The following is a 16,987-nucleotide window of genomic DNA, read 5'->3' on the forward strand; positions in this document are numbered from 1 at the left end:
GGTAAATCCATCAGGAGTTTTAGGACTCTGATTTCCGAGCACAAAGTTTGCCTGAAGCATTCCAGATCTGAAGTACCTCTTGGCGCTCGTTGTTCTAGCATGTCTCATTTTCAAATAAGATTTTTTTGCCATTGATTCAGTCATTCATCCACGTGGTGGAAATCATGAAAGGATTTTTTTTCTAGCATTAACAAAGATAGATTTTCAATTTAGACTGTGTTGAGTCAGCTAGTTTAAATACTAGCATTGAGTGGGGTCATTTTTGTGCAATTTTTTCCATTCATTTGTAGCATTTTGTTCAGTTTATCAGTATTGTAAGATCACAACATGACATATGATGGTTTTAAGTTTTGTTTGAACATTCTGAATAACTGATAATTTCTAATTATCTTAGCCAATCATTTTTTGTAGATTCAAGCCAGAATATTTATGTTTAGGCATTCAAGGCATTGTATTCAGTGTGCTATTTTTATGTCTGAATTTGAGCTTTTTTCCCCTCAATGTCAAGCCAGAAAATGCTTGCATATGTTTAGAAAGGAATTTCATGTTATTAGTGTGCCTTTAGAGCAGCCATTCATTTTTTGCTGGGTTAAGCTAGGAAATATCTCTATATATTTTTAAGATATTTGAGTTGAACCAAATATTTTTTGCAGCATTATTATGAGTTGTTTATATATGTTTTCCAGGTACTTTATTCAATCGGTGTGCTATTTTAGTGAATTAATTTGAGTTGACCCAATCATTATTTGTAACTTCAAGTCATTAAATGTTTGAACTTGTTTAAGGCAATTCCTCTATTCAGTGTGCTATTCTTATGAATACATTTGAGCTTAGCCAATCATTATTTGTAGTGCTATGTTAGGTATAGCTTGAACATACCTTTAAGGTCGTTCCATCTATTCAGTATGTTATAATCATGATTGAATTTGGGCCAATCATTTTGTGTAATACTAAGCTAGGAAATGCTAGGGCCTTTTAACCCAGTGTGTTATTCTCATGATTGATTTTGAGCTCAGCCAATCATTTTTTTTTGCAGTGTCCAGCTAGTCTAAGGCATTTCATCCAATCAGCATGCCATTTTTATGACTGAATTTGATCCCAGCCAATCATTTTTTGTATTCTTTTGTACTGTCATGACAAGGAAAATGATTGGTTAAGAAATATTTATTTAAATACTGATCCAACTTCCTTGTCATTCATTTTGATAGACATCGAGTCACTTTAAAAAGAGTGTATATTGTGATGATCAGCATACCGTATATGGTAAGTGATAATCTTATAAGGTTAGAATGGCTTATGGCATGATGAGATTTTTGATATGGTTTTTTTTTTTGTTTTTTTTTTAAGATGCAGTGAAGTCATTTTGCACTGTGGAATGTTTCTTCCTCATGAAGGCACAATGGTGAAACACTGGCCCATGTCAGAGTATTCACAGCTGGAGCAATTCACAGTTCTAATTTGCTTTTCCAAATACTCTGACTTCTTTCATGCCTAAACTAAGCAATTTTTTTTTTTTACACAAAACTTTTTCCTTAAAAATTATTTTTGAGACATGATTATAATTAAGTTGCTTTTATTTACTTTTCATAATTGGTGGGCACATTTGTCACAGAAGTAAAAAAAGCTATGAAGCATACAGGTTTTTGGCTGATTATAAAAAAAATACCTTCCAAACTATGAGTGATTCTCAACATTTGATGTATGAAGTCTTTTCCTCCAAAGATTTCAATTATTTTTCAAAATAATAATTTCCATTTGCTGTATACTTTTTAAAAATTGGTGAGTACTTGTTTTTCACACTGTGGATATTTTCAAGTACCTGTTGGCCACTGACATTCAAAAAATAGGGAGCAAGCACCCCCTTTTCAATCCTGAATTTGGTCTGCATGTTCCGCTCTGTTTGGAAGTCACAAGGAATAATTTCTGTGTCTTTATTCCTTTAATTGAGCCCCCACATATTGCTCTCAACATTATCAGTTTACTTATGGTACACAGAACTGCTATTTTATTTGTTTTTGAACATGATAGCAGGCTGTAGATCTGATGTACCGGCGAGGCTAGCTCTAGAGCATAGCCGTATTGTATAACACCCAGATCCCAAAGAATAATGGCTGAGTCCACTCTTCACAATCATCTTGATTTTCTTACTTCTTGAAAGGTAAGCTTTTGATTTTTGAATCTTTAATAGTTGAGATGTTAAATGAATACCTGGCTGGTATCATCTTGACTCAAAATATTGACCATGACCTATATAAAAGTGAAAACTGGACCTAGCACTAAGCTCTGGTAGTCTGTTTTGTAAAACATTATTTTAGTTGTTAAAAAATAAGCCTTCCTTTGAATTGAAATTTATAAAGTTTCACTTTTAATTTAAAGTCTGTAAACCAGTTCTACAGTCACAGAAGACTTCTAGCTCTTCCTGAAAGAGCTATTAATCTTGAAGAAATCCTTATAAAATCATTTAGACTGATAGGCATGCAGCTGCATATTTCAGATGGATTGGCTCCTGTCAGTAAGCTTCTTCATTTTAAAGCAGAAGTGTTCTTACAACATAGCTTGAACAGAGTGCCAGTTGCACTGATAAAACATTCAAGCTTCAAAAATAGCTCTTTTCTTCAATCCTTGAGAGAGATGTCTCCTCCCAGAGGGATAGTTGGTTTACTGGCCACATCACAGAGACCGCTGAGGGAGTTGAAATAAATGATCTTTAACCTCTGACGTAAGCAAGCTTTGAGAAAACATTTGAAACACGTTTCTGGAGAGCACCTTTTTAGATAAATCAATATTCAGTAATTCTCACTGAGTGGAATAGCTGTTAGTTAATGCTTCACCTATACCTTTAATAATTGGAACACAGGGTTCTTTTCAAATTTATATCCTGCCAGCTTTAGGGAAGGATTAACATGATATTAATGCTGAAGTCACTTATAAGGGACAGAAGGATTAGGGAAAATGTTCTCTCTCTCAGAAAAAACTTCCCTTTTCTGCTAGGGAATCAAAACTGTTATCCCCATATTCTTCCTCCAAGCCTGCAATAGAAATATCTATAGTTTGAAAGGCAGCTTATTTTTGTTTTTAAATAAGTTTCTTTCAAGACTTTAAAACTCCTTGGAGGTTTACATAAAAACAATACTAAATGCTCCTGAGGATTCTATATTCCAGGAGTGAAAGCCTCTAAACCTTAATTAAGCACAGAATGCTTAATTAAAGAATCTGAATATTCTTTTGAATAAAGACTTGAGAAAAGGATCTGTCTGATAAGCATCCTCTTTTTGCAAAGTTCAGGATTCAAAAAACCGCAAGTCACGAATTTTATCATCTGTGGCTCTGTGGGTCTTTGACTGAGCTGGTTTCAAAATAGCCATTATTCAAAAGACAATGGACAACATTTTTTCAAACAACTCGGGGTAAATATATTAGTTTTTTTTCTTTACTTTAGTATTTGTTCGAGGCTGTAGTTACTCTTTGTGAAACATCTTCCACGTTTTAATCATTGCGATTTCATGCAGTATAGGCTGATCCGTCATGCTGTGGCTGTTCTGTTGCTGCCTCAGGATGCATAATGGCAATAGCAATCCAAAATAAGGAGGGCTTAACCCATGAGATAATGGTTAAAATTGCTTTCAAATGAATTGAAACTCACTGACTGAATGCCCTTATGTCTTACCTTTTAGCATTCAAGGGCATTTTCTATGTGACACTAACATCACAGCATCTGTACGGCAAAGAGGCACTGAAGTCTGCTCTAGATACAGTTCCAGCAAAGAGACTTGAAGAGGTTTCCAACACACTAAGACGACACTGGAAATTCATAGATTATGCTACATTTTAGCAAGCTGTTAAGACACTGAATTGGCAAATCGACACATGAAGTAGAATCAACAATAAGAGATCAAGTTCTCTTCACTAAGTACAATCCATGGTATCAATGCAAGAATAGTTATGAACCATATTTTCCTCTGAGGCGGCCTGAATGGCGAAACAGAGCCTTTGAAGGGATAGAGAGAATAAAGGATATAGCATAAGTAGAACAGAGACTACAGAAACAATTACAAAGTCCTGGGAAACAATTACAAAGTATTCTTTCTTGTGGACTGTGATTCAACTGTATCCCCTTTTTAATGAAGGTATCTTCCATGTGGCTCATTTGCAATTCACAAAGTATCTTTCTTGAAGTCCAGCTCTATTGCAAGTATGCCATTGTTTCTTTTCAAGCACTCTGTATATATTTTGACAATGTTTTATGTTGATATTTAAACATGTTATAAATATATAACACTACAGAGAGTTTAGAAGCGGTGTGAATGAGGAATGATTGACTAGAGCAATTGATATCTATATCTATCTATCTACCAGCTGACCCTGGACTTTAAATTCTAACATTTGATGGAGCTGTCTTTGAAGCTAGCCCGTTATCTTTAAGAACCTTTTTTTTTTTACCTTTGTTAGGCAGTGCCATATGAGAGCTTGATAATATCAGCACATGAGCTACTTTGCTAGTCTTTAGGTCAAAAAATGTTTTTGGAGTAATATATGCGGCTTTTACCGCACATTGTAATCTAATATTTTGAAGCCTGTCAAATACAGCAACATCTGTTTTCATTTGGAATGTGTGTGTCTATGTGCATTGAGGTACCGTAATTGAGTGATTGAGCACCTTGGCATGGATGTCTAATTAGTTGTGCGTCTTGTCTGGTCTACACACTTGTATATATTGATGCCAGTTAAGAAACAATTGTGTCACTTTTCAAATAGCCAATATATCGAAAGCTATGATCCCAGATAATCCATACAATCCAACGTGTAAGTACACAGAATGCTAGTTGTAAGCAGACCTCATATCAGGGCATACATGTAGTCATTGCTATTTAGCAAAAGGTACACCGAAATTATAATCATAGGTCTTATTATATTTTTTTAAACTTATTTTGTTGCTAAAGTGCAATAGTGCATAGTCCATCCGTGACCTATATTAAGGTTATGACAGGAAATTTGACTTAGCTTTATAAGCAAAATGGAGGATCGCCAGAGACATGGTCGTGAGTTCTTACAACCGGAGAGCCCGACACGGACCGCGTTTCGGCATCTGTGGCCTTCTGTTCTGTACTTTTCAAATAGCAACATTGTATTTATCCAGGTTCATAGTCTTTATCAACACATTGTATTTAATGGATAGAGTTGGTACTATTATTGATTATATATTTAAGTATTTTTTTTTTTTTAGTGAATGTCAAAAAATCTTTGTCAAGTTATAATTACAGGTGCAGGCAGAAATTTAATGCTTCAAATAAGATGGTCTGGGTTTTGTTTTTTTTTAGTTCAAATCATAAGCCAGACCATTAAGATAAAAATACTGTTGCTCGATCAGTAGCTTTTACATCAGTTGGAGGTAGAGAATACTGGCTCAATCTGTGCTCAGTGGATGTCATAAGTTAAAATAAAAAAATAATAATAAAAAAAAGAAGAATGTTCTCTGCCTGTATCAGATGAATGAGGGACTAAACCCAATTGTTCTGGACTGGTGTTGCAGAAAGAAAAGGAATTCCTTTTTCTCTAAATGTATTTTTCCTCATTCAGGGCTAATCCTAGAGAGATGTGGGATGAATAAGTAAAAGTGAAGACCCGAACACTGATTTACGTGGCTCTGCCCACATGCCGACAAAATATGATAGTACCAGGCTACCACAACAACACAGAGCTTCCCTACGCATCCCCCCCCCCCCCCATCATTTAAACCCTTCCACCTTACCTAACAGCATGCCCAGTGGCACAGAAACCCTTATTGTCCCTTAAAGCCTACAAAGCAACGTTTTCCTGTGGTAATCCCTCAGGAGTACTATAGAGACAGCAGGGGCAATACAGTAGTGGCAGCCATCTCTATCTCTAGGATAGAGTGCATCATCTCCTCCATGGTGTGCTGAAGCCCTGCCAGCTCCGTCAGACAGGAGACTAACACAAGCCTACTGCGCTGCAGCATGAATCATTTAGCCAGTTTGGACATATTCTATGCTTAATGACGTTGCACTGTAATTGCTTTGAGTGTTAAGTCACTTTTGTTTCAGAAAATCAATTGCATCAGAACCACAAAGCAAGTACTCAATCTACAACCATTTTGTATATGTTTATTCTGGTTTAAAGCTCTTTTCTACATTTTGGGGATTCTGTATATGTACCTTCATCACATTCTGCTAAAGACAACAATAATGGAGAAATTACTACTTACCTGATAATTTTGCTTTCCTTAGTGTAGACAGATGGACTTGACCAGTGGGTTATGCTCCCCTGCCAGCAGATGGAGACGGAGCAACTGTGGACAGACTAGCAAAAAACTTGATTACAAACTGTACTCAACCAACAAGAAAATACTGAACTCAAGTAAGAATGTAGGAACCCTAATCTAGGGACTGATGAACACTTACCAGTAAACTCCAGGGACCCGGAGCCCCACAGGAGGACCAATGACACAATAATTCGCCAGCCGAGGGGCTGGAAGCTGAGTCCATCTGTCTACACTAAGGAAAACAAAATTATCAGGTAATTTCTCCATTTCCTAGCGTGTAGACAGATAGACTCAGGACCAGTGGGATGTACCAAAGCTACTCCTTAACAGGGTGGGAGGCTGCCCTTGGTCCAGTCAAACATCGCATGTGCAAAGTCTGCGTCCTCCCAGGCCTGCACATCCAGACAATAAAATCTGGAAAAGGTATGAAAGGAAGATCATGTCACAGCTCGGCAAATGTTAACGGGAGATGACAATCTAATTTTCGCCCATGACACGGCCTGAGCTCTAATAGAATGAGCCTTAACCTGAGTAGGTAACTGCTTTTCAGCATCCACATATGTGACCGTGACTATCTCCTTAATCCAGTGAGCTATAGTAGCCCGCAAAGCTGGTTCATCCTGCTTCCTTCCACCATGAAGGACAAACGAATGATCTGTCTTTAGGAAAGGTTCAGAAACCTCTTGATACTGCATGACAAGTTTCTTGACATCCAAGGGTCGCAGGAGGCAATACTCCTCTGCATCCCTGACCTTATCCAGGGGCGGCAAGGAAATGGACTGATTCAAATGAAAATTCTGAGACCACTTTGGGCAAGAAGGATGGAACAGTCGCAACTGTAACGCCCCTGGAATCACCTGAAGGAACTGCTCCTGCTGCAGCTCAGAAATTTGATGCACAGAACAGATAGCCACCAGGACAACTGACTTTAAAGGTCAATAACCACAAGGAAAGGCTATGCAGCCGTCGCAATGTAGGGCCTGCTAAGAATAACACCACCAAATTAAGACTCAACTATGGAACCGGTAACCTCAGGGGAGGCCGAAGATCCTTCATTCCCTTCAAAAAACAGGCCACATCAGGATGAAACGATAAGGAATCACCATTCACCAGGCCCCTGAAACAGGCAAGAGCCACCACTTGTACCTTCAAGGAATTAAGGGCCAAGCCTTTATTTAACCCATCCTGCAAAATTTTCGGAATGAGTGGGATCTTAACCAAATGAGGAAGAACACCTCCATCCTCACACCAGGCTTCAAATACTTCCAAAACCGCACATAGGCCACCACGGAAGTGAAGAACTTCCGAGCGTGGAGCAAGGTAGCAATTACCACAGAAGAATATCCATGCTTCAACAAGCAAAAGCCCTCTCAAGGGCCAAACCGTAAGACAAAACTGAGTCAGATCTTCGTGACAGACAGGTCCCTGCTGCAAAAGATACGTGTGCGGAGGAAGATGAAAGGGGTCTCCATCAGGAGTCTTCGCAGATCTGCGTTCCACGGTCATCGGGGACAACCTGGTGCAACAAGGAGTACCATCCACATGTGGCCTTCGATCCTGTGAACTATCCTGCCCAACAAGGGCCACAGAGGAAAGGCATTAAGCAAATTGTCTTCCGGCCAGACCCGTACAAACTTATCTAGGCCCAGGGTCCACTGATTTCTCCTGTAACTGAAGAATCAAGGAACCTTTGCATTGCAAGAGGTCGCCAGCAAGTCCAAGAACCCAAGGCCCCAGTGATCCACTATCAGCTGAAACTCCTCATCCAACACCCATTCTCCTGGGTCCAGAAAGTCTGCTCTTACCTTGTCTTTTCCTGCAATGTGAGAGGCAGAGATCATCATAAGAATATAAGAAAATGCCATACTGGGTCAGACCAAGGGTCCATCAAGCCCAGCATCCTGCTTCCAACAGTGGCCAATCCAGGCCACAAGAACCTGGCAAGTACCCAAAAACTAAGTCTATTCCATGTTACCATTGCTAATGGCAGTGGCTATTCTCTAGGTGAACTTAATAGCAGGTAATGGACTTCTCCTCCAAGAACTTATCCAATCCTTTTTTAAACACAGCTATACTAACTGCACTAACCACATCCTCTGGCAACAAATTCCAAAGTTTAATTGTGCGTTGAGTAAAAGAGAACTTTCTCCGATTAGTTTTAAATGTGCCCCATGCTAACTTCATGGAGTGCCCCCTAGACTTTCTACTATCCGAAAGAGTAAATAACCGATTCACATCTACCCATTCTAGACCTCTCATGATTTTAAACACCTCTATCATATCCCCCCTCAGTCGTCTCTTCTCCAAGCTGAAAAGTCCTAACCTCTTTAGTCTTTCCTCATAGGGGAGTTGTTCCATTCCCCTTATCATTTTGGTAGCCCTTCTCTGTACCTTCTCCATCGCAATTATATCTTTTTTGAGATGCGGCGACCAGAATTGTACACAGTATTCAAGGTGCGGTCTCACCATGGAGCGATACAGAGGCTTTATGACATTTTCCGTTTTATTCACCATTCCCTTTCTAATAAATTCCCAACATTGTTTGCTTTTTTGACTGCCGCAGCACAATGAACCGACGACTTCAATGTGTTATCCACTATGACACCTAGATCTCTTTCTTGGGTTGTAGCACCTAATATGGAACCCAACATTGTGTAATTATAGCATGGGTTATTTTTCCCTATATGCATCACCTTGCACTTATCCACATTAAATTTCATCTGCCATTTGGATGCCCAATTTTCCAGTCTCACAAGGTCTTCCTGCAATTTATCACAATCTGCTTGTGATTTAACTACTCTGAACAATTTTGTGTCATCTGCAAATTTGATTATCTCACTCGTCGTATTTCTTTCCAGATCATTTATAAATATATTGAAAAGTAAGGGTCCCAATACAGATCCCTGAGGCACTCCACTGTCCACTCCCTTCCACTGAGAAAATTGTCCATTTAATCCTACTCTGTTTCCTGTCTTTTAGCCAGTTTGCAATCCATGAAAGGACATCGCCACCTATCCCATGACTTTTTACTTTTCCTAGAAGCCTCTCATGAGGAACTTAGTCAAACGCCTTCTGAAAATCCAAGTATACTATATCTACCGGTTCACCTTTATCCACATGTTTATTAACTCCTTCAAAAAAGTGAAGCAGATTTGTGAGGCAAGACTTGCCCTGGGTAAAGCCATGCTGACTTTGTTCCATTAAACAATGTCTTTCTATATGTTCTGTGATTTTGATGTTTAGAACACTTTCCACTATTTTTCCTGGCACTGAAGTCAGGCTAACCGGTCTGTAGTTTCCCGGATTGCCCCTGGAGCCCTTTTTAAATATTGGGGTTACATTTGCTATCCTCCAGTCTTCAGGTACAATGGATGATTTTAATGATAAGTTACAAATTTTTATTAATAGGTCTGAAATTTCATTTTTTAGTTCCTTAAGAACTCTGGGGTGTATACCATCCGGTCCGGGTGATTTACTACTCTTCAGTTTGTCAATCAGGCCTACCACATCTAGGTTCACCGTGATTTGATTCAGTCCATCTGAATCATTACACATGAAAACCTTCTCCATTACGGGTACCTCCCCAACATCCTCTTCAGTAAACACCAAAGCAAAGAAATCATTTAATCTTTCTGCGATGGCCTTATCTTCTCTAAGTGCCCCTTTAACCCCTCGATCATCTAACAGTCCAACTGACTCCCTCATAGGCTTTCTGCTTCGGATATATTTAAAAAAGTTTTTACTGTGAGTTTTTGCCTCTACAGCCAATTTCTTTTCAAATTCTCTCTTAGCCTGTCTTATCAATGTCTTACATTTAACTTGCCAATGTTTATGCTTTATCCTATTTTCTTCTATTGGATCCTTCTTCCAATTTTTGAATGAAGATCTTTTGGCTAAAATAGCTTCTTTCACCTCCTCTTTTAACCATGCCGGTAATAGTTTTGCCTTCTTTCCACCTTTCTTAATGTGTGGAATACATCTGGACTGTGCTTCTAGAATTTTTTTTTTTTTATTTATTTTTTTTTTTTAACAATGACCACACCTCTTGGACATTTTTTTACTTTTGTAGCTGCTCCTTTCAGTTTTTTTCTAACAATTTTTCTCATTTTATCAAAGTTTCCCTTTTGAAAGTTTAGCACGAGAGCCTTGGATTTGCACACTGTTCCTCTTCCAGTCATTAAATCAAACTTGATCATATTATGATCACTATTGCCAAGCGGCCCCACCACCGTTACCGCTCTCACCAAGTCCTGTGCTCCACTGAGAATTAGATCTAAAATTGCTCCCTCTCTCGTCGGTTCCTTAACCAATTGCTCCATAAAGCTATCATTTATTCCATCCAGGAACGCTATCTCTCTAGCATGACCCGATGATACATTTACCCAGTCAATATTGGGGTAATTGAAGTCTCCCATTATTACCGCACTACCAATTTGGTTAGCTTCCCTAATTTCTCTTAGCATTTCACTGTCCGTCTCACCATCTTGACGGGCGGAAGGACATCAGTAGATGTCCTTCCGCCCGTCAAGATGGTGAGACATCAGTAGATGTCCTTCCGCCCATTCCATAAGTTGGTCTACAGATTGTGACACTTGCTGGCTCTTGGTTCCTCCCTGTCAATTGATGTAGGCCACTGTTGTTGCGTTGTCCAACATCACTTGGAACACTTGACCCTGCAGTCTGTGGCTGAACTGCATTCCAACGCCCTTGGGCCGTCAGCTCCCCAACCCTGGAGATTCGCATCTGTCATGATTAGCAACCAGTTTAGGGAGATCAGGGAAACACCCCTTTTCTCAGATGAGCCTCCTGCAACCACCAGAGGTGAAAACAGATTTCCATCGGCAAGTGGAGCCGGACCGAATAGTCCTGAGACTGAGGGTTCCACAGAGACAGCAGTAAGTGCAACGAGGATGAATATGCGCCCTCGCCCAGGGCATCACTTCCAGTGCTGCCACCATCAAACCAAGCATCAAACCAATTGTCATAGGTGCTCACCAACTGATGCACCTGTGACAATTTCTAAATCCAAACTTCCAGCAGTAAAACCTTGTCCTGCCTCATGTTAAACCGAACACCCAGATACTCCAAAGACTGAGATGGCTGAAGACTGCTCTTGCACAGGATCACCACCCAACCAAGCTCCTACAACAAGAAGATCACCTTACGGGTCACCAGGCAGCTCTCTTCCTGAGATTTTGTTCGAATCAGCCAGTCATCCAAATATGGGTGTACCAGATTGCATCTCTTTTCAACGCTGCCGTTACTACCACCATAACCTTGGAAAACGTTCTGGGAGCAGTGGCTAGACCAAAAGGCAGCACCCAAAACTCATGACAACGTCCCAACACTGCAAACACAGAAAACACTGGTGCTCCAAATGGATGGGAATATGAAGGCAGGCATCAAACAGATCCAGGGAGGTCAGAAATTCCCCTGACTGTACAGCCATTATCTCTGAGTACTAGGCTTCCAAGTGGAAAATGAGTCACCATCAAATGATGGTTGACACTTTTGAGATCCAGGATGGGATGAAAGGAGCCTTCCTTCTTGGGCACCACAAAATAAATGGAATATTGCCCCATACTTTGAGACATAGGCACTGGAACTACAGCCCTCAGCCGGAAGAGCCTTAGAAGCATAGATTCCACTGCCTGCTTCTTCTGGGGGTAGTGGCAAGGAGACACCATGAATGCATCCCAAGGAATTCTGCAAAATTCCAGCACATATCCTTCTCATAGAACCTCCAGGACCCACTGATCAGATGTCATCTCGACCACCTCTGATAAAAGAGAGAGGGGTGTCCCACTCTCTCTTGTTCTGGTCAACAAACCTTCATTGGGAAGCTCAGGAAGATCTCCTGCCCATGCCTGCTCCGCTCTTGGGCTGTCAGGGACAAAAGGACTGAGACCTACCAAAAGGCCATGTCCTCTGAAAGGTCGACCCTCTCCTAGGGATGAAAGCGCTAGGAACCCCAGAGACGACCCCTCATACCGGAGGGGCGCTGCAACTGCTTCTTACCCTGTGGCAACTGAGGGACTGGAGGTTTGCCCTAATTACCGGCCAATTTCTCCAACTCACTCCCAAACAAGAGCGAGCCTGTAAAAGGCATTTTTGTAAGATTAGCTTTGGGGGGCGATTTCACAACCATAGTTCATGCCTGGCCGCTATCACCGAACCGACTTCCCTGGCCGAGGTACGGACCAAATCACAGCAAGCATCAGCTAAAAAGGTGGCATGGGTTTCCATAACTGCTCTGGAATCCACTCCAGAACCATCAACTTCTGAGAGAGAAGCAGACAAGATTGTGCCACTAGGGTGCAACAAGAAGCTATCTGTAAAGTCATCATCACTGCTTCAAAGGCTTGCTTGAGGATATAGTCTCAATCCTCCTATCATACACATCCTTCAGGTCCACTCCTCCCTCCATGGGGATAGTCATCCACTTAGAGATGGCACAGAACAGCGAGTCCACTTGAGAAAACGAAAATACTCCTTCACCGCTGGATCCAGGGGATATAGGCCTTCCAATGTCCCACCCCCTTTGAAAGTTGCCTCTGGAGCGCCCCATTCAAGACCAATCAATTCCTGAACGGCGCGTCCATAACAGGAGAAAAAAAAAAGAAGCTTTACGAAAGGAAACCAAAATGGGACTCTTCTTCAATTCAGATGGAATTCTGCACCAGGAACACCCAGCATCTTTAAGGTCTGGGAAATCAGGGCCAGCAGTTCATCTCAATGAAAAAACCGCAACACTGTCAGATACGGTTTCAGTCCCAGAGGAATTCCCCATCTTCCAGGAAATATGTATCTGCCTCATCATCAGTGCCATCCGGCTTCCTGTTGGGATTACCCGCAGTGAACTGAGGCATGTTCCAGTGCTTCAACATAGGACTGGAAGAGGAAGGGGCCACCTGCTGAGGGTCCGACCTGACATGAGTGGGTGAAGCTGAGGACTACACCTGAAGAAAGGATTAAAAACCTTGAAAACACACCCAAGAAAAGGCAGACGGATCCAGGCCAACCCAGAAGGAACTGGAGTGGGGCCCACTGAACTGCCATCTCCTGTAGAGGAATCAGTCAAGGAAGTTCCGAGATCCAATGTACCTCCAGACAGATCCTTAACCAGACCATCATCAGGCTGGGAGGATACAGGCTTAGCAAGATTAGAGGACAACAATTCTCCCTGCCGAAAATGACAAGCAACACAGAGAGAAAGGTGCTTAGGTTTCTTGCTCACTGGCGCCATCAGTGCACAGGTGATGGAGAATGTGCATCCAGCAGGCTCGCGCTGAAAATATTTCAAGTGCACAAAATTTATGTGCACAAAAATTAGGCGCCTCAACAGTAAGTGCCACAAAAAGCACACGCACAAACTGTGTGCCAAACCCTGAGCGTATCGCCAATTCTTAAAAATCTGTGCGTGCAAAAGGCACATCCAAAACTGAGCACACAGACGTCCTGTAGAGGGCAGGAAAGCACGCACAGAAGCATGCAAAAACGCCACCGTGGCCTACCATGCGGCGTGCACGCAAGAAGCCTAACTTTGGGGCCTAGCCCGCTGGGGCCACTCAACCCGCCAGGCTGCCCAGTTCCCCTAACCCCCATGGAAGCGGCAATGAACACTGGAATGGCATGCAGAGCACGGAGACCGGAGGAAGTTCTGCAAACCCCTCTACACTGTCTCTGCCTTTACTTTTTTTTTTTTTTTAAACTTACTTGATTGAGTTCAGCCTTACTGGCTTAGTACAGAGAGTGTCTCCAGCTGCGGGGGGAGAGGGTATGTGGTGTCACCGCCGCGCAGTGGCCTCCTGTACCTGCTGCCTTTAAGCTGCATAATTAGCTAAGTCCACGCTGGGAAACTCAGCTACCGAACCAAGACACACATCTGAGGGACCACAGAAATAGCCTCAGGAATTCTCAACTGGGGGACAGACCACCTGGTATCACTGCAGAAGAGCGGGGCTTTCCTTATTCTATTTCAAATTCTCCATCCAAAATCTGAAGCAATCCCTATAGAGAGATACACGTCCACCATCTGCTGGAGATGAAGAATACTGGCAGGCTAGTGTCACTGCAGGAGTATATATACTGTGACATCAGCTTGCTCTATCTCCATCTGCTGGCAGGGGAGAATAACCCCACTGGGTCCTGAGTCCATCTGTCTACATGCTAGGAAATATTTAATTTAATTCTGAGAACCCTGGCAGATCAGTTATATTCAGTATTGGCACCCCACAAAGGAAATACCTAGACTAATAGAGGGTATTCTTCGTATTCCCAGTAAAAAAACAAACATTCAAGACATCACAGACTTTCTAAACAGGTTAAACATCACGTGACACCCTTCTTGTCACAATGGATGTGGAATAATTGTACGGCAACATGCTCCATACAGATGGCACAGCTGCATGTTACAATCTCCTAAGGTCAACTACCTGAATTATCAATATACATTAACTGTTGCAAAACTAATTGAATTCATTTTGATCTATTAACTACTTCAGCTTTAACAATGACATCTGTTTAAGATTATGGGAATATCTATGAGCACCAAATGGCATCAAGTATGCCAACCTTTTAATGTCAGAATTGGAAGAGATACATTTGTAAGTGGTTATAACAAACCTTTCAGATATTACTGGTACATCGATGAGATCTTCATGATGTGGACTGAAGAAAACGTTAAGCAGTTTTACAACTCCAATGCATTTCATCCCACAATCAGATTCAAATCTGACCACTCCATGAAAAGAGTTCACTTCTTAGACACACTACAATTTCCATGAACAATGGACACCTACAAACATATGTATACAGAAAACTAACAGACAGCTACCTTATTTATTTATAGATATTTGACATTCCTTTTACCATAATGGCCTCAAGTTGGATTACAATTGATTTAAGTCAATTGCAATTTACATAAATTACATTCATTTCCACAGGTGATCAGATCACAGCAGGGTGAACAACTTCAAGTCCTTAGTCAGAAGCAGGGGGAGTGGGGTCTCTGCAGAGAAGACCTGGTTGAAAAGTCATGCCTTAGCTTTTTTCCCGAAATTAAGGAGGCAAAGTTCAAGCAATAGGGGTAGCGGTACTTTGCTTCCAGATTTTCGGTGCATAGTAGCTGAAGGCATGAAATTTAGGGCAGGACAATCTGACAATGGTGAGAGAAGGAGACAAAGGAAGAGAGACTTGGGAGGACATGGGTGTGCAGAGGAGAGAAGTTAGAAGAGGTAATTGGGTGCTTACTTGTTCACATATTTGTAAGCAACACAGAGTTTTGAATGTTATTCTGCCTTCAACTGGAAGCCCATGAAGTTTCCATTGTTCACACAAACAAAACTAATTTGTTCCGACCCAAAGAACAGGAATTAACACCTCAAAGGGCTAACTGAATCCTTCAAATAGAAAGGCTATCACCCCATAATTACCTCTAAGAAAACTGCATGCTCCCTCAAATGCCAGGGAACTCCTACTACAACAGAAGGAAGGAATAACCATGGTGCAGACACCACTTGAAGTAACAATCTGGAACTAGAAAATCTAAGGAAAATTATAAAAAATATACCACCATTAGTACTGGAAGATGAATTACTGAAATATTCCCTACTCCCTCAGTATTGTCCTTCTGAAAACTATCAAACCCCAGGCAAAAACTTGGGAGTAAGCCGTAAGCTCTGAACAGAAACCCAAATAGAAAATGGCACAAACTCCTGTAATATTTTCAAAGACTACTGGCTAAATGTATGAAAATGTCCAAATACTTAAAAAAAAAATCACTTAGTACCTGATCTACTAAGTGTTTTTCCCCATAGACACAAAATGGGAGAAAAGCCTTAATGAATCTGGCCCTTAGAATATGACCGCTGTGCAAACTGCAATAGAAAACCATTCAAAGATGTGGGCAGTTGTATTCATACAGGGCTAGCACCTAATATATATTGTGTGGAGCCACCAATCCCATCTACTGCACTAGCATCAAGGCAGTTCCCAATTAAAACTATCAATTACAGTTTACACTAACTAAAATTTTATCATTTCTTGGACTATAAAAAATACTCCAACTTAAAAAAAAATAATTCTGCTGAAATTGAAGCAACACCCAGTCCAAGAACACCTACATATTCACCAATTCTTTCCTTTGGATAGTTTTTATGCAACTTTCATTCAATTAGCATGTGGCTCAATTTATTATGAAAATATTTTAATCCTTATCTTTTCCCTTAATGTTACCTACCAGCATATGGATGTGATGCATAAGGTCCAGTGAGAGCAGGGTTAGCTCCATGATAAAATCAGTGTAATACACATAGGTCCCTTTTCCTTCCCAGGTTCCTTCATGGTTCAGATCCCATAGATGAATTGCATAACTGCAGGAACAGAGAAATAAAACAATTTTAAAAGGTGACTAATTTATCTTTAAAGAAATATATGGCTATATTAGTTAATTTGTCTTAAGATGCCTCTAGCTCAAAACACAGCTCCCCAACCTCCCCCCCCCCCCACCAAAAAAAAGCCCCAAAACTCATACCTGACCACCTTTACATCCTTCACAAACATCATTTTCTGTAATTGCTTCTTAGATTTTCAGATTACAGTATGTATGCATTACATAAGCCTAAGTTCTCTCAAAGCAAGGAATTACTGCAAGGACAGCCAATAGTTACAGAATTAGACAAGACTAGGACTCAAAAGATACTTCTA

General features: G+C 40.9%; 1 protein-coding gene across 1 annotated transcript in view; it reads right to left on the minus strand.

Annotated features, from left to right (window-relative positions):
• The window catches only part of AMFR (autocrine motility factor receptor), a 111,072-nt gene that overhangs the window by 54,345 nt on the left and 39,740 nt on the right, over positions 1-16,987 (minus strand). Inside the window, exon 6 of the mRNA XM_029608707.1 lies at positions 16,521-16,653. Within this exon, the coding sequence (XP_029464567.1) occupies positions 16,521-16,653 (133 nt within the window). The remainder of the gene's footprint in view (positions 1-16,520; positions 16,654-16,987) is intronic.

Source organism: Rhinatrema bivittatum, chromosome 7, assembly GCF_901001135.1.
Source record: "Rhinatrema bivittatum chromosome 7, aRhiBiv1.1, whole genome shotgun sequence".
NCBI lineage: Eukaryota > Metazoa > Chordata > Amphibia > Gymnophiona > Rhinatrematidae > Rhinatrema > Rhinatrema bivittatum.